This window comes from Anastrepha ludens, chromosome 4 (genome assembly GCF_028408465.1).
Source record: "Anastrepha ludens isolate Willacy chromosome 4, idAnaLude1.1, whole genome shotgun sequence".
Classification (NCBI taxonomy): Eukaryota; Metazoa; Arthropoda; class Insecta; order Diptera; family Tephritidae; genus Anastrepha; species Anastrepha ludens.
The window spans coordinates 18968689-18991323 of NC_071500.1; the positions used below are offsets into that span (position 1 = coordinate 18968689).

At 33.7% G+C, this 22635-nt stretch overlaps 2 protein-coding genes across 2 annotated transcripts in view; both read left to right on the forward strand.

The window, feature by feature from the left end:
* Positions 1-585: 585 nt before the first annotated feature.
* On the forward strand, positions 586-10123 carry LOC128861080 (uncharacterized protein DDB_G0271670-like). Its single transcript, XM_054098966.1, has 3 exons — positions 586-733; positions 8993-9978; positions 10088-10123. The coding sequence occupies exons 1-3, from the start codon at positions 586-588 to the stop codon at positions 10121-10123; spliced, it is 1170 nt and encodes a 389-aa protein (XP_053954941.1).
* Positions 8994-22635, forward strand: part of LOC128860034 (myocardin-related transcription factor B) — a 46488-nt gene continuing 32846 nt past the window's right edge. The window contains exons 1-2 of the mRNA XM_054097259.1: positions 8994-10213; positions 10343-10537. Coding sequence (XP_053953234.1) covers positions 10204-10213; positions 10343-10537 — 205 coding nt within the window. The 5' untranslated portion in view covers positions 8994-10203. The remainder of the gene's footprint in view (positions 10214-10342; positions 10538-22635) is intronic.

Consider the following 22635-nt stretch of genomic DNA (forward strand, 5'->3'; position numbering starts at 1 on the left):
CGAGTTTGTTACAAAAACAAAAATATAAGAAAACTATCAAATAACTACAAATTCAATTACTTACAAAAAGTACAAAAAATACAAAAAACACAAAAACTACTTTTCATCACAGCAGCTATCAGTGCAGTTCAGTGTAATTCAAAATGCCAGCACATACCAATAAATACTATAAAAAGCATTGGCAAAAAGATGCCAAAGGATGGCGACGCTTTTTGTAAGAATGCCCAAAATTAATTATATTTACACCATGGTTCATTAAAAATTTTTAATTATTTTTCACACCCTTCGAAACTAAAAAAATATTATGAAATGAGATGAGAAGAAAAAATCAAAAGTTGTATTTACCATATATCGCGCTCGCGGTTTCGGTTTTCCTCGAATATTTTTTGTAGTTGTTTTTGTCTGTAATATAAATTATTGGCAAGGGAAGTGAAATTGAAATGCGTAAATACGAGCAGCAGCTGAACAGCGACGAAGGTGTTGAAACTAAATTAATAAAAACGAAAATAGGTTCGACACATGTGCATCGTCTGCATGACAGTGTGACGTGCCGCAATGCCGTAGCAATGGCACACGTTGTAAGACATGCCGCAGATCACAGCACACAGCGAAATGGCTGCATACATATTGACATACAATCACTTTTCAACGCTTTGCATCGTTGAGCTGTGCACGCCACGCCAAGTGACCAAACAGGCTGAATTGGTTTGGACGCGTTGCTGTGGGAAAGTGGGTTAGTTGGCAGTGGTCAATATGTTGCGACGTGTAGTGCGGCTAGTAGGCAGCTGAACACACATCTACGTTCGGCTTTTGTATTCTGTGCGAAGTATTGCATGCCACTTACTGCACGACTGAATGGGCTGCAAAATGTTGAGGGCAAAATGGCTATCCTGCGCAAAAAAAGTAATACAACAAAACTGAAAAAGAAAATGAAAATAACGTTCAAAAATATTTGCTAAAAAAAGCTTTAGTATAAATATAGTAAATAAGAGCAGATAGTAGTCGGAGAAAAGGTGCCAGCGGGTAGAACACAAATCGACAACAAAACCGTTCAAGGTTGACCATGGTGCCACTACTAACGCTGTTTTTTGTTGCTGCTGCTGTTTTTAGATGTATTTTTTTACTCTCTAGAAAAGTTTGATGTTATTGTTGCTGCTGTGTCTCGCAATTTGATGAATTTCACAAAAATGTGTGCCAACAAATCAATAAACAAATGTGCTCAAAGGGCTGTGAAGTGAGAAAGGTTACTCATACGCAATGTACAACCAGATGTAAGCAAAAGCGTTGTGAGACTAATCAGTACAGTTTTGCCTTGAATGTTATACTCCATATCATATTTGAGTTCTATTGGAGAAAAAAAAAATATTTCCGCATAAATTTATCTTTAAACCTTTTTTGCGGTGGGCCACCACTTCTCCGGCGTCCTCTTAAGCCTGCGTAGGAATTTGTGTGTCTTAGTCGAGCAGTTGCGATAAGCTTAGTAGGCAGAGATTTCTGGAAAATGTTAAGCTAACGGTCATTTTATGATCTTACATCTTACAATTAGCTAGTAACTATTCCTACAAAACTATGCTTCCCTTGACCATCCAAATTAAACTGACCGAGTCTCTCTTATGCCTTTTTTATGCGCCATTACTCATGAGCAGAGAAATCGAATTGGAGATGCTCTAAATTGTAATATCCATTATTTCTTATCCATAGTTCGCCGTAGCCGAGCATATTTGCACGTGACCAACAGTAGGTAGGACACGGGTTCGAAACACCTTGTTGGCACGAAACGCCAAATGATAGAAAAGGTTTATTTTAATAGCGGCCGTCGTTAGTCACGCAATAGAAAATTTTCTAGTATATTTCCAAAAATTATTATATTTACTGTTCTATTACACTGTGGAACAAATTCAGGTTAGCAAAAATTAGGTCCATTCTGAGAGTGGCGGGTGAAAATAGAGGCGAAATTAGAAGACCCGTATCGCGCCGTTTTTTATGTTAGTTCGAATTTTTTTTTAATCGGTCTTCGAAGTTCGAAATCGGAGCAAAATTGTTTATATGGTTTTTTGGCTATAACTCGTCGACTAATTGATATTTTTTCAATCTGTAAAAGCCAAATTATTGCTAGAGACCTGTGGAACAATTACAATTTTTGAAAAAATTGATTTCGAAAATTTTTGTGGTACTTATGAAACAATATACTGAAAATCGGCATTTGACTGCAAACTTCGAAGGCCGATTAAAAAAAAAATCGAACTAACATAAAAAAACGGCGCGATACGGGTCTTCTAATTTCGCCTCTATTTTCACCCGCCACTCTCAGAATGGACCTAATTTTTGCTAACCTGAATTTGTTCCACAGTGTTATCTATTATCTATGTATATTCTGTTATAAATATATTAGGAAATGTATTGTTTTTAATCCAATTTTTTTAGCCCAGTCGGCCTCCAGCTCTTTCGCCCTAGAACCTTTTTCGTTATACTTCTTTGATAATTATTTAGTGATATTTTTTATTGCCTCTATAGATTCAACAATATTTCCTTGGTTGTTATCAGTGAAATTTAATTATAGGTTTCTGCTCTTTACTTTGCTGCTAGACTATCTTGCCTATATCCTATTTTATTTACTCATTAATGTAGTGACAATTGATAAAACGAAATTATAATCTTGGCTTTAAAAAAACTTGTTATTGCTGACAGATCGCTCAACTGATTAGCAGATGGGTGAACAGTAATTGACAAATTATCTATCATCAATTTCAATGGAAAATTAATTCAGTAGTCTGCTGTGTAAGTTTGATAAGTTACGGCGGTCCTGTCTTGGCGAAACCCTCTTATGTGTCATTCATATTTGTATATTTTTGTGCAAAAGTAAAGAGAGAGAAATATTTCTTTTCAACGTCATCAGCATCATCGTGGTCAGCTGTACTTCTTCACATACATACACTCACCTCCGTCTAGTATATTTGCTTAATTGCCCACCTGTGCTAAGTTACATTCCTGTTCATAAAATTTGCTTATTATTTTATTAAAAACGAAATTGAAGAGTGCATCATCAGCGCGCTTTGAAGTAGCCGCTCCTAATCTCAACGGATTTCAGATTTAGTGTAAAAGAAAATATTTTGATTTGCTACACTTGCTTCCCCTTACCAATTATTTATTTATTTCTAATATTTTTTCGTATCAATTCATTCACTATTTAGCCATCTGGCTCTGTGAGTACTATTGGTCACTTGATGACTTAAAATTAGAAATTATGTTTATATTTATACAGCAAAGAATTCTCAATGGAAATAGCTAGTTCTGGTTTGGTGCGTAGTGAGGTTGAATTGGTCAATTAAATGACATTCCATGTTCACATTGATTGGAATGCAAGGAGATGCTAAGAAATACCTGAGCTGCAGTGGCTTGTTAGCTGAGTTGTCTTGTTAATAATTTCGTGGCGTACCAAAATTTATTCCAGCATCAAATTAAGAACTGCAGAATTGCAGTTAAACTTTTTTATTGTATAAATTTAATGTTCTGTGAGTTGAAATTATTTTGTTGCCTCTTCTCAGAATGCTTGGTTTGCTTTTCAGCCGCTGGCATAGTCTGTGGTCTCTTTGTGAAAGTTGGAGATTATAATATAAAAGTAGCAAATTAATTTGAGGCTTGTGGTTTTACTGGAATTTCATAGCTATAAAAAACGTTTGCTTAAGTTGATGCCAGCAATTTGCTGCTGCCTCATTGCTGGAATGAAATTCTCAATAGTTGGAATATTTTAGCATTTCGAATTCCATATAGAATGAAATGCAATGCATTCTTGTGTTGCATTTTTTTTGTATTTTTTTTTTCTTTTGTTTGGAAAATTAAACGAGGTTGCGAAGATGTGTCAGTAGGAGATCTCAAATAATATTGTAATGAAGATGATGCTAATGTTTGTGACTGAAAGGCAGCGCTGAAGTGATTACAACCTTGATTACCGCAAAATCAACTTTTATTTCTGGGTATTGGACCAGACCAACTTTTTTTAAATATTGAGTCTTAAGTAAAAAAAACGATTACTCCGATTTTTATAGTTAGCCTCCCATTTTTAAAATTTGGGCCTTCGAAGTTCGAAATCGGGACTTAAGTAAAAAAATTTTTTAAATTAATGTGTGTAACTATAATAAGAAAGGAAAAATATGGTCGTGATCCGCTTACTCCATCTATTTAAAAAGCAAATTTTTCAAAAAAAAATTTGAAAAACAAATTTAAAAAAAAAATAATAAAAACATAATAAAAAAAAATAATAATAAAAAAATAATAAAAAAAAATAATAATAATAAAAAAAATTATAATAATAATAAAATATGAAAGGAAAAATTAAAAAAAAATAAAGGTAATAAAAAAACAAATAAAAAGGAAAAATTAAAATAATAAAAAATATATATGAAATTAATAAACAAATAGTCAAAAAAGAAATAAAACAAAATATATATAAAAAAAATAAAAAAATAATAAAAGAAAATAAAATTATATTAAAAAAATAAAATAATAATAAAAAAAATAAAACAAAAATTAGAAAAAAATAAAACAAAAATTAGAAAAAAATAATAATAATAAAAAATAAAAAAATAATAATAAAAAATAAAAAAATAATAATAAAAAATAAAAAAATAATAATAAAAAATAAAAAAAGTAATAAAAAAAACAAAAAAAAAATTATAATAAAAAAATTATAATAATAATAAAATATAAAAAAAAATAAAAGTTATAAAAAACAAATAAAAAGGAAAAATTAAAATAATAAAAAAAATATATAAAATTAATAAATAAATAGTCAAAAAAGAAATAAAAAAAAAAATATATAAATGAAAAAAAAAAAAAAATAAAATATATTAAAAAAATAAAATAATAATAAATAAAAGTAAAACAAAAATTAGAAAAAAAAATAATAAGAAAAAATAAAAAAAATAATAAAAAAGTAATAAAGAAAAATAAAAATAAAAAAATAAAAGAAAGAATTAAAAATAAAAATAAAATGAATTAAAAGACCAATAAAAACGAAAAATGAAAAAAATTAAATAAAATAATAAAAAAATAATAATACAAAAAAAAAAAAAAAAATTAAAAGAAAAAATTAAAAAAAAAAAATTTAAATAAAATAAAAGTAATAAAAAAACAAATAAAAAGGAAAATTGAAAAGAAATTTTTTTCTTTTAAATAAAAAAAAAACTTTTTTTAAATTAATTAATAAATAGTCGAAACTTGGCAAGAAACACATGTGTGTAACCAGAAAACGGTAGTAAGTAAGTAAGTAAGTTACATTGTTAATTACACCTTTGAATGATGAACAATTGCAAAACAAAAAAAAGCCATAAAATTTTTCTTCATATCCGTTGAGTAAGTTGTTCAGACCCATTACTAGTATGACTTAATAGTACTGCCCTGTTTAGAAACATCAAGTGCCTGTAATGCGCGCTGTCATACCTGTCAAGGTTCGCCGTAACTCAAGTTTGGTTGTCCTTAATTAGCCACAGTTACGGAAGAGGTGCAAAATCGTTTCTTCCACCTCACAGTTCTTGCAGCTTCTGCTGCATCTTTGGCACGCTCACCCTTACCGCACACGATACTCCCTTTATATAATTATTTTCTTTTAATTATACAATCTAAAATTTTTTAATTCTAAATAAATATACAAAATCATTTGCGTTCATATTAATTTTGATAAGATTTTCAGATTTTCAACAGATTTTTGTTGTAAGAAGTTCCCTAAATCTGCTCTGCCAGTCAATCAGACTTTGCCTTGCTCTGCTCCTCTATTACTTTTTTTTACACCATATCAATTTTTTTGCTTTCTATTAACAGTAGGAAAATTATTTTAATTTATATAATATTTTATGAGCATCGTTAATAAATTCTCGAAATTTTTAGTCTACATTTTCAATGCTAGAACTATTTTTTTTTCAATTGCTTCTCACTCACAGACACAATCAAACTATAAATATTTCAACTATTTCAATTAAAAAATGATGTGCCGTTCCTGAAATTGACGCATTGAAATAAAGTTTTTGTTTTTTTATTTATATTTTAAGTATTTATTTATTTATCGATTTTTTGGCGTGATTTTTAAGCACACACTTTTTTTTGTTTTGGCTGTGTGAAATTATTCATCGCGTTACTCATGCCACATACCTATTTGTTTTTGTTGTTGATTTTTTGCACAGTTTAGCTTGTTAATCGCTCGTGTTCGAATTTATAATGGTTTCAAAGGAATTTTACAATAGTTTCAATTATTCAGACAATCCAGCAAATGCATGCAGGAATTTGAAATTTTTGCTTTTCAGTTACACAGCGCATCAGACACATTTATAATCGCGCTCAATTGGGCACAAGAGGTATTCTGATTTTGTTGACATAACAGTTGTATATAACAGCACAAAGAATCGAGACAGATGCAGATATACTACAATATATGCAAAGTGGCGCACAATTATTTATCCAATTTTGATTATGAATTACTGTTTTATTACAAAAAAAAAATGTGATGGACCTTTATGCGTTCCATTGTTTGTTTGTTTGTATACTCCAGCTGTGTAGTTCAAATATGGTTGATGCACTACTCTAATTTTGCGCCGTCTGTTATATACATATCATAGCGCCCTGAATGATGAGAGGAGTCGATTTAGCCATGCCTGTCCGTCCGTGCGTATGATAACTCGAGCAAAAATTAAAAAAGTTAATATATTTCAACGAAACTCATTGCGAAAATTACAAAGAGTAGATTGCCACTGAAAATGGACGAAATCGCTCAATAACCACGCTCACCTTCATAAGATAGTAATTTTCCAAAAAAGCGGAAAAAAGTGCAAGCTTATAAAGTTCGTTCCGGACCTAATTTAGCACTTTCTGTTCACTTGTTTATTTCAATTTACATAAATTTAAAGGACATTAACTGATAGAGTGTTTCTATTCACCCATTTTTTGACCGACCAAAAGTGGTGGTGTGCCTAGTTTTAAAGTATTTAGAGAACCTTTCAATATTCAAGAGCAGCTTGGCTATTAGTATAAGTAGGCACATCAAATTCTGACTCTGCTCCTATTTTTATTGTACAAAAGGTTTCGTGATATTAAGGGTTGCCTAAACCTCAACATAATACAGTCAGCCATAGTATCTCAGAAAAAACTTAAAATTTCTTGTAATTTCTGTCGATATACACTTCAGATCCTAATATTATGCCAGTTTTGGTGGCGTGGACGAAAGAGTAAACATTTGCTTTATTTTTGGAACACAGTTTCATTCATCTGACTATTTCAGCTGGTTTTCGGCAGTTAAGCATTTTAGTAACTCAGTTTTTCAAAACTTTTGTGAAGGTTTCTGCCTCTCTATTTCAGGATGGGTTTGCTCAATATTCGCTTTAAGGGGTTACATTGGTTTCGTCGGGTAAAAAAAGGCCTATTTTCAATATTCTTTTTTCTATGTAAAAAATTATTTATTTAATTCAAACTTTTTTCTGTCTTATAGATACATAAAAAATAATTTCTGAAAATTTCAAACAAAAAAAATTAAAACTCCTCCATTGTAACGTCATTTCCCGCGATCCCTCGGTAATCAGGTGCGTCCGCGTTGTCAGCATAACTCCTGACAGGATTATCGAAAATGAAAAAACAAAAAAAAAGTGTTTTAGTTAAGACCATAAACTCGTGCTTGAACGAAGGAAAGAAAAAAAAGTAAAAATTACAATTTGGGCAGACATTTTTCAAAATATAAAAAATTTCGGTCAAATTTGCTTGACATTTTTTTAAATAGTTGTAATTGAAAAAAAAAAAAATCCTTCGTCCAAGCACGAGTAAATTGTATCTCGAACACCTGTGTAAACTTTAATCAAGATCGGTTGTGTAGTTTTAGAGAACATTTGACAACTTTGAAAACACGGTTCCGCGAAAAACGCATTTAAAGTTTTGAATAACAATAAAAGTGCCTTGGAGCGCACACATTCCAAAGGCTGTATCTCCGAATTTATTATTCGGATCGATTTGAAAATGTAGGATAATACGAGTATTCCTGAGATGTTGTATTCGTAGAAATTAATAAGCCAAAAAAAAAATAAATCGATTTTTTGAACCCCCGAAACCCATGTAATCCCTTAAGGGCCTGAATTGTTACTTTGTCTTAAATTTCCTGCCTCAAAAAATCGTTTATCACTACCTTCGAATCGCTCACTGTTGACTCACTCCAGCAGTATTTCCAATGGAAAATGGGCCTATAATGCCACCGCTCCAAAACCTGCACCTATCTGCCGTTTCTGAGGATGTCTTAGGTACTCAACGATCACGTGCGGGTTTCCCGATTCGCAGTTTGGTTTCGTTGAATGAAAACAAGCTTCGTTGATTTTAATTTGCTTTGAAAACGCACTGTTTGGTCTATGCAAAATTGACTTTGTTTGCGATATTTCCAAACGTTTTTCAAGCATAAAGCGATTCATTTCAGTCCACGGAGATATGATACTGACTTTCTGTCAAGATTTCCAGCTTTCTTTCAAAATAGTACATGATTAAAATAATCAGTATATGCACCACCCTTTATAATCCGACTAATTTTTTCTCAGGTACAACTGTCTTTATAATTTATGGTATTATTTTGCTTAGTCGAAAAAGGCGACTGGTTACTCTTGGTCAGATACAAGCTTATTTTAGGCCAAGCATTTCTTTAGTTCCATAAAGCATTTCATGAATTAAAAAATATCCTTCTGGAAGTAAGAGCAAAGTAACTTATTTTGTTACATTTTATTACGGAATTAGAAGCTCGGATTCGCAATGAGAAGTCCATAGTATCGTTGAAAGGTGTTTCCAAGACTATACTGCGATGTGGGCAGGGCAGTCGCTAATAATCTGTTACTCACATTTTCCGAAAGTGTATCCATATATTTGTATAAAATAAAAAATAAATAAAAAAAAACAACAATGGTTTATTTCTTAATTGAAAAATATTGAATCACTTACTTATAATCGCATACTTTTTTCGTTCCATTCTCCTTCACAGAATCTACGCAGCACGGCGTGGACGGCGGCCCTGTATCGTGGCGTTTAACGCTCGATCAGGATCTTATTGACACGCTCAAACGTAGTTTCCCAACTTGGTTTCAAGCGTCCGCCAGCAGTGACATCACCACCACTACTTCAATAACGACAACAACAACAGCAATCACACCGGCTACAACGCTCTATAAATCAAAAACCACAGAACCAACGGAAAACGTAAAGTCAGTAATCGTAAACCAACAAACCGTCGTTGAGACAAGCAAACACACGAGCGACAGTAACGGTAACTGTAACGGTAATAGCAACACGAATACTCATCACAACAACACTATTATCAACATCGCCAAAAGTGGTAACAATTGTACGACACCCATCACTGTTGACACCACAAACCATCTGCATCAACAACTGCCATATCTACATCATCACCATTTGCATCATCACAGCAACGGCAACAGCTTAAAGCGACACAACAGCGACAGCATTGGGAAAAACATTTCTTCCCCACAGCTCAACGGTTGCAGTTATTCAGCAATTTTATCCTCTTCATCATCAGCTTCACCTGCTTCGTCGATAGCATCGAATTGCTCTGCAGTCTCCTCGAAGAAATCCATATCGAGTCATAAAAGCAGCAGCAGCAGTAGCAGTAGTTCTTCGTCATCATCATCTTCCTCGAAATCATCGTCTTCCTCTGCCACTTCAGCTAGTTCGAAAAATTCGTCTGCGAACGCTTCCACATCCGTGAAGGCAACATCTGAGAAATTCAACAACGCCGCGAACGGCGTACATCACAAAACCTCGAACGCCGCGCTTGTCGAAACGGGGAAGAAGTGTGTAGCGACAAAAGCAGCTGTGAAATCGGCTGTCAAGTCGGTGGTGAAAGCGCGTGAAAAGTCAGCAGCGTCAACGCTTTCAGCGTCTTCAACAGTGGCGGTAGCAGCAGTAGCGACCACCGCAAACTTAAAAGGGTCGTCGTCGTCAACGAAGGCAATTACGAAATCAGCTTCATTGCACTCACTTAGCAGCTGTTCCGGCTCCGGCTCCGCTTCACTACTCGCAACATTCTCGTCGCCCGGATCGACTGCAACTACCGTAGAGATTATATCGGATACGTCGTGTAACGCGCTCCTAACAGAGTCTCAATTTGGTGGCAAAGTGGGCTTCGGGCATACATTTCAAAACGTTATACTGTTGCAGGAAGCAAACGACGACATGTCTGAAGGTGAGTGTACAAAAAAAAAAAAAAAAAAAATTGAGTGGGCTCAGATGCTGATGGGAGATGCGATGGGTATAACGGACATTTTTTTTTCTCGGCTCTGTTTTTCTTTCTTGCCTTCGATTCTTGTAACAGGTGAGCAATGCTTGAATGCAGTAGCGGCAGCAGCAGCAGCAGCAGTAGCAGCACCACCATCATTCCTATGTGGCGGTGGTGGTATTAGCAGTGATGATGGCACAAATTCCGATGCTTATGATCCGAGGCAATCACCGCCGAAGGCGATCGTTGATTCCAGTCCACTGCAGCCGGCAATGGATAAGAATAAAGAATGTAAGTATTGCATTTTATATTAAAAAAAAAAAAAAAAAAATGTAAACATATATTAAATTAAGGGAAAGTGGAGGTAAATTGCGATTTTTCTATTTCTGATATATTTAGCTTGTTTTTTTATTTGTATTTACTCCATAACCTTAAGCTGATTTTTTCTGGACCTTTTTCTTTTTTTTCTTTCTCGGCCCCTATTTTTTCCTTTACTAAGTAGAAACAAGTTTTTATTACATACACACGCAACCCTTGGTTTTGCTTAATAAGTCAAGTGTCAAAGTCATCGGTTTATTTGCTCGTTTGCCACTTCTTTATAAAAGTTTTCTCCTCTAAGTTTACTTGTCCACAATGCCGGACATTTTTCACAGTTTTTTAAACGGCCATATATTTTTATTTCCTATACAATTATGTATATACGTAAATACAAGTGTGCTTCGTCATATGAATGTATGTATATGTGGATATGCGTGGGCGTAATCTGCACAAAGTTTTAAGACAGTGCAATATTGCCCGTACCAGCAAAGCGTCGAGCAGTGGAGTAAAGTAAAAAGTGGCACATGTTTGCGGTCTATTAAGTTTTTTGCGTTCTCTATTTTTCCTTTGGGAAACTTCTAATTCATGAAAATAAGTTTATTTAAGTTAAATAACAAGGCAGAGAAAGGAATTTATTATGCAGGGTGTCTCACTAACTTTAATGTTTTGTGTGATGGATAAAAAAATCGATATTTTTGCCTTTACACATCGCGTGGGACATAAAAAAAAAATTACAAAAAAATATAAAAAAAATCTACATTGTATATACTTATAAAGGATTTTACAATAACAGGTGTTATCTTTCGCTATCGAGAGATGATTAACGATTTTGTATGGCCGGAATTGGATGGTATTGATCTGGACAACGTTTATGTTCAGCAAGACGACGCTACGTGCTACACAAGCCTCTCGATTTAACACCTTGTGACTTTTTACTTTGGGACCACGTAAAAGAGAAGGTCTACGGCAACAGCCCAGGGTGGATTCAAGACCTCAAAGACGGAATTCGTGAGGCTATCGAGGACATAGGGCAGTCACTTTGCGATTCGCTTATGAAAAATTTCATCAAAAGGATATTGACCTGTATGCGCGGTCGTGCCGGCCTTTTGCCTGATGTTATTTTTCACTATTAACGGCATACGTTTCTCTTTATAATGAAAAAAAACATCCGTGAAACATTTATGTTAAAAAATAGCATTTTTCTTTGAATATCAAAATAAAACTTCTTATTAAAAACCCTTTATAACTCCTTAGGAGATCAATAGTTCCTCGGCCGGCAGTCCAGACTAGACATCTTTAGGGTTGCCGTTTATGTGTAATAAACAATAATGGAAATAACTTTGTTTGTTTTGGAAAATTTTCTCCTTGGAAGTCAATACATTTTTGCATTCGCTTGAATCAATTTTCAAAGCACTTTCGTCACTCAGAAGTGGATACCTCTAAAGCGAGCTGTTTTTATAGGCTTCAAACGCTTCTTCAGACTTTGAAAAACATTGATCGCGCAATTTATTTTTGATATTTGGGAAACGAAAAGAAATCATTAGGTGTCAAATCAGGGCTGTAAGGCGGGTTACCCTTTAATTTGACCTTTTGCTGGGTACTCAAAAGATCTCTTGTGTGAGCCGATACGTGAGAGCTCAAATTGTCTTGTCTTCAGGTCTTGGTTTCTCTTAACTCTCCGAAAACTTCAGATAAACAAATGGCTGTGTACTTGTATATTACAACACAAAATTTACTGTTTGAAGTTTCTTTAGTGGTACGAGTAGAAAGAAAAAACCAAAAAAAAAAAAAAAAAAAAAATAAATAAATAAATAGAATAAAATAAAAAAAACGACCGTTTTCTTTGAGGTGACATAGACGTGCTTTGAACCACCGCGACTGAATTTCTTCAACATCTCTTTGCACCAATCGACAAGAGTCTTTTTTTAGGCAATTGTCCCATTATGCGGTATTCAATGTGAACAAATCTTCTTGACGACCAAATGCTCATAAAATATTGAATAAATGCTGTTCCTGTCCCACTAATGCCCAAGGATGTCTCCAACTCGGGATGTATCACACGGCGATTTTGCTTTATCAACTGACCCACAGCATCGATTGTTTCTCGTACAATAATCGTTTTTGGACGGCGTTCATGAAATGCATCCTTCATAGATCGACAGCCACGTTGCACCTCGTTGTACCACACTTTTACAGTAGCCAGGTATGATGCTTCAATTCGAAGGAAGTTGATCAATCCATTCCTGAATTAATTTTGAGTTAATTCCATATTTTGGGTCAGATTAAGTTTTCAACTCATTGAACGAAGAGTAAATAAAGGTCGGTAGTGAAAACGTTATATGTAAATTTATGGTAAAAAATACCAAACTTTTCGATAAAAATATCGAACTACCGCTCATCACATAGGCAAAAAATATAAATTATTTACTTGAAGGAAACCAGTTGTGCTCCATCAAAGTTTATTTAATTTTAAATGTTTTTGAAATTTCATTCTTAGTTCCCATTTACGATATATTTGAGTATATTTAAAAATGTATACATTTATCAGGTTTCAGGTTTATAGGCTGATAGGTTTACATATTTTTCTTGCGTGATGAGTTTCACGCCGTGTCGCTTTTGCATATTTTCGAGCGCCTAATTATTGTATTTTCAATAATAAAAGTTTCCATATCATGATTACCTATTGTTGGAAAACTCTCAATAAATCAATACGGAACTTCTATGTAGAATTCCGAAAAATTCCATCAATCAGTTAAATTGGAATTTCGTCGAAGTTCAGAAAGTTTAGTCCAACTAAACCTTTGTGGTATAAATTTAGCTAAAGTAACCTAATAGATAATTTTAATAATAGCTTATTTTCATATTACGAACCCGAGATTTTCGTACTGCTTCGAATTGAACCGCATTTTAATATTTCAATTATGAATTTGTGTTATTTTTTACTTTGATATTGCAAATTAGTTTAAAAGCAGTTCTCTAAAGCCACTAAAATGCTGCCTCATTTATAAAAACTGATAATTTTGAAGATACTCGAATGTAAACCATCTGTGTCATCAGGCATTTTGACCGTCAACAGATTCGGACTGTGCAGCATAGCCCATACATATACTCACACACACACTCATGTATATTTCAAATATTTTATAGCATATATGTATATATTTTTGTCACATGCATCTATTCCTCTAGACATTACAAATCAAGTTTACTCATTTACACGCTCATATATGTACATATACATACGTATATATGTACCCGTACTTGGTTTGCAGATTTACTCATCCGGCTCTTCGTCAGCAAGGAAGTATTTTCAGCAATTCATAGCCTTAAAATATGATTTGCGAATCACGTACACGTCACTGCATGCAATTTACGAACTAAAATCGCTGTATACTCGCCCGATTATATTCGTTTTATATTTTGCTTTGAATTGCAACTGAAATGTGGGCCGCTATATTTAAGTCATGGCGAGTCATATGCGTTGGCTCTTAGTGGGTGGTTAGGTGAGTGAGTGAGTGGAGCATGAGACACAAATTTTCCCTCCTTTGCACTCTCAATGCTTGGTAATTACTGTATCTAGTTCCTCTTCATCCTTAAATATTCGCTCCCGCAATTCCTTTTTCAATATGCTAAAACTTAAGTAGTCGTTGGGAGCCAGACTCGGGTAGCCTATATAGTAGCTGAATAATCGTGATGTTGTTGTGGTACCAGCATAAACCGTCCTCATACATTCACGGGTAATGCTGCTAAAGAGACAGTCCTTGGCCGGATATACATAAACCCGGGTCGTTCTGGTTACGTAGAACTGACTGTCGTGGGGACGAGGTGTATAATCTCTTCGGAGCCAGTTTCGCTTAAGGTCGTCTACTAAAAGAAAGGAAAATTCACTTGCTTTCCCCACAACTGATTTAACTTTCTTAGGGATCCCAACCCGAATTGGTTGTTAATTTGACATACGACTTTTCCACTTCAGATTTCTTCACAGCTTTTCACTATTTTCATTGGTTGTATAGACTATTATTTTGATTTATTACCAACCTGACAAATTTACATTTTATCAATGGTTATAATTCCATTCACATATTCGTTAGAGAGGTCTCCTGTGACGTTTGATCAAATTAATATATTCATTAAGAAAAAAAAAAAACAATTAAACAGTTTTGAAAACTAAAATATATTTGTTTTAAATGAAAGAGGTTTTAAAAATTAACTTAAATTAAAAAAGTTTTAAATAGTAAAAAATAAAAAATCTCTCAACTAAAAAATTAAAAAAAAAAAGCTTTAACTAAAAGATAAAAAAAAACTTTAAAAATTAAACAAAGTTTTCAGAATTAAAAAAAAAATTAGAAATAAAAAATATTTCAACATTTGTAAAAATTAAAAAAGATTTGAAAATATAAAGAAATGAAAAAAATTAAAAAAAAAAAAAAAATTAACTAAGAAGTACATTTCGTTTTTTTTTTGTATAAATATATTTAAAAAAAATTAAAAGCTCTATCAAAACATTATGAAGACATTTTTTTTAATTACAAATTTTTAAAAATAAAAAAAAAGTTAATCAAAATGAAAAACAAGTTTAGAAAATGAAAAAGCTTAAAAATTAAAAAGTTTTTAAAACTGTAAAAAGTATTAATCTCGTGTTTTTACTTCTGATAGTTTGTAAATAAAATATAAAAACAATTTCTATAGGCCCTCAAAAAAGTTTTCCAAATTAAAGCGTTTCTTTTTTTTTTAATATTTTTGAGAAATTAAACACATTTTTTTGAATTAAAACTTAAACAAATTTAAAACTAAAAAAATTTTAAACTTAAAAAAAAAACCAAATGTTGTAACACAAAAACACAAAAACTACAAAAACAAAAAATGTATCAAATGTATTTTTTTTTAAGTAAAAACGAAAAGACACAAAAACTGAAAAAAATATTAACACAATTTTTAAAATTAAAAAAAAAAAAAAAAAAAAAAGAAACTTTTGTACCAAAAACTAAACAAAAAAAAATTTGTATCAAAAACTAAAAAATTTTTTTTAAATTTTTAAGTAAAAACGAAAAGAAACAAAATCTGAAAAAAATAAAAAATATTCAGCTCTTTTTCTTTCTGATAGTTTGTTAATAAAATATAAAAACAATTTATTTATAAAAAAAAAAAAAAATAAAACTTAAAAAAAAATTGAATTAAAAACTAAAAAATAGCAAAAATAGTTTTAAGTAAAAAAAAAAAAAAAAAAAAAAAAAAAAAATGTTTAATAAAAAAAACTTCGAAATTAAAAAAGGTTATTAACTTAAAGAAAAATAAAAAAAAAATTAAATCTCGTGGTTTTTTTATAGGGACCCTAAAAAAGTTTCGAAAATAAAATTTTTTAATATGTTTTTGGAAAGTAAATCAAATATTTAGGATTAAAAAATTCAAAAAATTTAAAAACAGATTTTAAATTAAAAAATATATATATTAATCTTTATCAAAAGTATTATTCTTGTTTTTTTTATTTTTTTGTACAATATGGTTTAATATAATTTGCACAGAAGATGCACTCTTTGATGTTGGTGGATTTCTGCATTATATTGTTCTTGTAGTTAGGTCCTAAAAGTTAAATAGAAGCCCGTTATTTTCGTTGTCGAATACTGGATTATTTATAGGGCAAATCACAATCAATGCAGTTGATTGTTCTATTTTTAAAATTTTGCCTGGAAAGTTTTCGAAAACTTATATTCGTGCATATTGAAACATTTGCCGGTAATTAAAAATCTTTATACCTACACGTGTACGTACATACATACAAATATTTTTATGTGCATATTTAGTGGAAGCCAAACGTCTGGCGAATATGCACAGGAAAAGTATTAGCGAAAATCGAAATAAACTTTTAATTTACTTGAACTTGTGTCGTAAAAATTCTTCTCTACTCTCACTCATCGTTGTGGCATGCCACAGTTGTATGCACTTGAGCACGTACTACATACATATGTACATTGTACATATCCATTACGATTTGGCAGGAATTGTGGTTAAAATTATCTTGTAAAATTGCAGCAATTAGTGTTTTAATGATTTTAATTATAATTCGTACTTTTTTCCACTTTGGAAAAAGTGACATTAAAAATAATTTGAAATTTTAAGTGGGTTTTTATGCAAATTGCTCTTCAAGATAACTGCTTCATTACATAGTTCATATAGCGCAGCTGCAGGTTGGCCATTTTTCCAAGCCCGTTGGATTCCTCTATTCTATTTTCTAAATTATAATTATTCGATGAATCGTATGGCTCTGTTTCAGTTATGTAATTCCATAGGATCATCATTTCTGTAACGGTAGGTTCGTAGGGCTCGTTTTCCCTCAAATTCACGATATCTGACTTAGTGGAGTTGTACTAACTGCCGCAGATTTAGTAATTGTTGAAATGTTTCCAATTTCTATACCTTCATCTGAAAAGGTTCTCCCACCACTGAAGCGAGTTTTTGCTACTTCGCGAGCAGTTTTGTTCTTTTCCTCCTGAAGTAGTTATACGTATAGATTCTTTCTCCATTTTTTCGTTGTAATGAAGCAGTGGCTTGCAGTTTTCTGTGCAGTTTTTTGTGCTTACCGATACAGCCTCATTTCTTAAAGAAATAGTTTGACGACAAGAACAAAGGACTCGAGTTGGACGAGGAGAGTTTTTAAACCTGCAGCTATGCCTGTATCGTTGCAGAGCTCATTAGTTTATCATTCCAGCACCAAAGGCGATGATTTCCTAATATTCTGGAATTTTTTTTTCGTGATGACATCCGATGGATCAACCCTTGGAGTGAAAAAAAGAGAAGAAGATTCTGCAGAAAATTTTTGGACCTTTGCACGTTGGTGACGCCGAACATTGTAAGCTATGGATCAGCGCATGGATACAGAGACTCCGGTTCTGAAAGTATTCAAGACGGTAGCAGCTGTGGGTAGCAAAGAAAGAGGAAGACCTCCTCTGCGTTAGAAAGATTAGGTGGATAAGGACTTGGCTTCACTTGGTGTGTCCAACTGGCGCCGGTTAGCACGATAAAGAAATGACTGGTGCACTTTGTTAAACCCGGCCAAAATCGCGTAAGCCGTTATCGCGCCAATCAAAATAAAGAAGAGAGCGGGAACGAGAGAGTCTCTCTTTTAAATGTCTTCTTTAAATGTCTGCTTCCTGATGTAGTTCACCGGGCTTGGGATATCATCCAGCATCCACGTGTTTCCAACAAGTGCAGAGTTTGAATTTGCAATTTTAGGCATTTGAGTTCGCCGGCGGTGGTGTTGACACTCGTTCAATCAGGTTTTCACTACTCAAAATTGCTATTCGACATTTTTCGCCTTCAATTCACATTTCGAATGCGGTGTTGTATAGTTTATGCTTTTTAATGCCAGCAGTTTTATATTGTTTTATTCCATTTTAAAATGAAATATACATGCACACATCCATACATACATGCACACATACATACATACTTGCACTTATGTTTGTGTATATGAATAGAAATTGTTTCAACGTATTTAATTGGTTTCGAGGCGCGCAACTATTTATTGTACAAGCTGCCACCTTTTGGCATTTTCAGACAATTTGACGTAAACATAAACCTCCAATTGTGCACGACTATAATAAACCCGAGTTATAGTAAAGTGTAAAATACTTTTGTTTATAACGCATATGAGGTTTTCCGTTAATATAAATTTTCAATGCCAAACAGCCAAGTATATGCGTACAGCCCGTGACAAAACGATAGCACCTCAACATTTGGATCAGTTTTGATTAGTTTTATTTTGATTGGAATATTCACAATTTTTTTTTACAGCTCACTGCTACACAAAATCCATATAAATCCAAATTTAAAATTTAATACAAAAATCGGAAAATTTCCACAAACTTTTCATCACAGTTTCGTTCTTTTTAATTACAATATAATTTCTTGAAAAATGTTTGCAGATGCAAAGATGCAGTTTTGTGGTTTTTTAGTGTAGTAAAGTGCAAGTTTAAAGTTGTTAAAAAATAAATGGCATTTCTTTTGTATTTTTTTTAGCAGATGTGTTGCTTTTTTCCATATTTTTTCGGATAAAAAATTTCGTAGTACATTCAAAATACCTCAGCGAATTCAGCAAATTTTAAGTACTGACGATAACATCAAATACGAAAAACAAAGCTGCATAAACCTAAGTTAAAACCCTGGCATAAATACGCTCGAATGCAATTCGCTGACAAATATAAATTTTGGTCAAAAGAGTGGCTCAAAGTCATTTTTAGTGAGGAGAAAAAGTTCAACTTGGACAAGTCAGATGGAAAGATGAAGTATCGGATGGACACAGGCCGCGAAAGAACAACTTGGTATTCTCGAAATTTTGGCGGCTACTTCCTTATGGTTTGAGCAGCTTTTGGGCATCATGGGAAGTCCCCTATTTGTATTATTTTTCAAATCGCATGAAATCCCAAACGAAATTTGGATATTTCAGTAAAACAATGCTGCAATTCAGTGTCCCAACTGAGTCTTGTCTTCTTCGAAAGAGCAAAATCGACTGTTTGGATTGGCCAGCATGTAACCTGGATTTAAACCCCATTGAAAATATTTGGGTACTACTATTTAGTTAAGTTTACCAAAACGGACGGCAATTTGAACGGTTGATTGATAAAAAAGGACTATTGTGGAAGAGTAAGACAAAATTGCGGCCGCCGTAGCCGAATGGGTTGGTGCGTGATTACCATTCGGAATTCACCTAGAGGTCGTTAGTTCGAATCTCGGTGAAGGCAAAATTAATAAAAACATTTTTCTAATAGCGGTCGCCCCTCGGCAGGCAATGGCAAGCCTCCGAGTGTATTTCTGCCATGAAAAAGCTCCTCATAAAAATATCTGCCGTTCGGAGTCGGCTTGAAACTGTAGGTCCCTCCATTTGTGGAACAACATCAAGACGCACACCACAAATAGGAGGAGGAGCTCGGCCAAACACCTAACAGAAGTGTACGCGCCAATTATTTATTTATTTTAAGACAAAATTGAAGTTACGTATTTCCAAAACTCATTCCATGAATGCCCAATCGTTTAAATTAATTATTTGTAGCGGTGGGGGCAGCACATACTATGAAATAAATATATATTTTTTTTATTTTTTTTTTATTTTATTTAATTTAATTTTTTTATTTTTGCTCTTATCTTTTTAAATTTTTTTTTATTTCTTTAAACTTTTTTTAAATTTTTTTATTTTGTTTTTAATTTTTTTATTTTGTTTTTAATTTTTTAATTTTTTTTTTTAATTTTTTTATGTTTTTGTAATTTTTTTTTTAATTTTTTTATTTATTTTAAATGTTTTTTTTATTTTTTGAATTTTTTTCTATTTTTTTTTTTAATAATTTTTTTAATTTTTTTTAAACTTTTTTTAAATTTTTTTTTTAATTTCCTTAAATCGTTTCTCTTAAATTTTTTTTTATTTTCTTGGTTGGTTGGTTTAAGGGTGACCCCGCATCGGAGTGCCACATAGACCGCAAGTTGGGTCCGTTGTGTTGCCCTAGAGCTCATTATGTTACATGATTTCCCCACCTAACCGAGATTTTTATTGTGGATTTTGGTCAAAGATATTAATTCGTTTCGAGAATTTGATGAGAGATTCGATTTTCAGGTTCGAGAGTACTGAAAGATTGTCAATTGTTGGAGAGCCAAGAAGAGCGAGGCGACTTCTGGCTAGACCGGGACAACTGCACAGCAAATGTCTACTCGATACTTCCTCATCTTCGTCCTCGCAGTATCTGCACAGGTCGTTTTGAGGAACCCCAAGCCGACGTGCGTGAGTGCCCAACAGGCAGTGGCCGGTGATAAGAGATATTATATGCCTTAGTTCGTGTTTCGAAAGACTTATAAGGGTTTTTGTCTGTTTCAGATTGTAGGATGGCCAGATTTGTCTGGTCGTAACGCAAGTAGTTTCCACTCGCCACCTCCGATCAGCAATGCTGTGAAATTCTCGATCAATGAGTAATTTACATGTTGAGAGCGGAATGTGGATTGTGGGTAAGTTACTAACATTTGATTGCGCAGCTCCGGCTCTTGCGAGCTCATCAGCTTTGCAGTTACCTTCGAATCCACTGTGACCCGGTATCCATATAACTTGGACAGAATTCTGAACACTTATCTCGTTAAGAGATAAGAGACAGGATCGAACCACATCTGAGTGGGTATAAGAGGAGCTGAGTGCTCGAACGGCCGCTTGACTGTCGGTGAAAAAGCGGATATCCTCTAGTGATATTCTATTTTCTAAGAGAGTTTTCGCAGCATACCAGATAGCGCATACTTCCGCTTGGAATACGCTACAGTAGTCGGGTAATCTAAATGATAGATTGATGTGAGGGGAATTGGAAAAGATTCCAAATCCCACTTTGCCGTCTTGTTTTGAACCATCTGTATATATAATCAGAGGGCCATTGATTTCGGTTAGATTTGTCTTCCATTCTTCCCTAGTTGGGAGTGAACAGGAGAATAGCAAGGGTGGTGATGGAAGACTTACATGATAGTCTATGTCAGAAGAGATAACAGTGTTCCTGTTCAGTATGGCCGAATGGCCAAGATACTTATTCCATTTCGATATAGCATTCATGCGTGTCGCTGCTTTCGCTGCAATCGCTTTGCCAGCCAGATCGATAGGGAACAAGTGAAGCAACGTATTTAGAGCCTTAGTAGGTGTTGTACTTAAGCATCCTGTTATCAGGAGGCAGGCTGTTCTTTGAACTCGATCAATTGTGGCTACTCTACACCGTTTTTCGAGTGCTGTCCACCATACAACCACACCGTAGAAGAGTATCGGTTTGATGATCGAGGTATATATCCAATAAATGATCCGAGGTGAAAAACCCCAGGTTTTGCCTATAGCTTTCTTGCAAGTATAAAGAGCTATGAAAGCTTTTTTGCATCTGTTTTCGATGTTCAATTTCCAACTCAACTTCCTATCTAGAATAACTCCTAGATATTTAGCTGAATCAGATAGGAGTAACGATTCCCCTTTTAAGGTTATTGTTTGCAGTGGAGGAGATTGTTGTTTCCTATTGAAGAGAACAAGATCTGTCTTTGCTGGATTCGCATTTAGTCCGCATTCGGTGCACCATTTTGACAGAATATTGATTGAGCGTTGCATGAGCTCAGTAAGAGTATTCAGTAAGAGTATTTGCCTGACACGCAGAGAGCAATATCATCTGCATAGGCTACAACCTTGCAGCCTGCTTTTTCGGGATTTCGGAGCAAACTGTTTACAGCGAGATTCCAGAGAAGGGGTGAAAGTACTCCGCCTTGAGGAGTGCCTTTGACGGCGTACATTCTCATGCGGCTTAACCCAAGCTCTGAAGTGATTATTCTACTTTGGAGCATTTGTTCGATCATCTTTCGGATGGAGTAATTAATACCCAATTTGGCAATTTCAGACAAAATAGCGTTGGGTTCAATATTATTAAAAGCACCTTCTATGTCCATAAATGCGACAAGAGAGTACTCCTTATTGTGAAGGGAAGTTTCCACTGTTTGCACCAGTGAATGAAGTGCCGTTTCAGTCGATTTCCCTTTAGTGTAGGCATGTTGTGCCTCTGAGATCAACTTAGTATCAAGTTGGGTTTTGATTTGCTCATCTAAGACTTTTTCAAAAGCCTTTAAGCAAAAAGAGGTTAGGCTAATGGGCCTGAAGTCGTTTGGTTTACAGTGTGAAGGCTTCCCCGTTTTCGGAATGAATACTACCTTCGATTTCTTCCAAATTGTCGGAAGATAAGACAGATTTAAACACTTGTTAAAGATCCTGGTTAACCAAGGCAGTAGAATTTCTAGTCCTTCTTGAAGTTCTGCTGGAATGATGTTGTCAGGACCTGGTGATTTAAATTTTTTAAAGCTTAGTATTGCTGTAGAGATGCTATTAGAGCTGATTAGATCTGATCTATTCCCATAATTACTCCGAAAAGTGCTGGGAAGTGCAGGTAACTTGACAACACAGCCTGGAAAGTGAGATTCTAGAAGTATTCTAAGAGTGTGGTCAGTTGAAGTAGTCCAAGTTCCATCTTGAGTCATGATAAAACTGGGAGAGACTGGGTTTGAAGCAAGAATCTTGCGTAGTCTGCTTA

Excerpts from the sequence above, each read along its gene's own strand:
- LOC128861080 (XM_054098966.1), top strand. The coding sequence starts at position 586 with ATGCCGCAGATCACAGCACACAGCGAAATGGCTGCATACATATTGACA. Across the intron at positions 734-8,992 it reads GCGTTGCTGTGGGAAAGTGG|AATCTACGCAGCACGGCGTG; the intron begins GTTAGTTGGCAG and ends TCTCCTTCACAG. Across the intron at positions 9,979-10,087 it reads GGTCGTCGTCGTCAACGAAG|AGATTATATCGGATACGTCG; the intron begins GCAATTACGAAA and ends CAACTACCGTAG.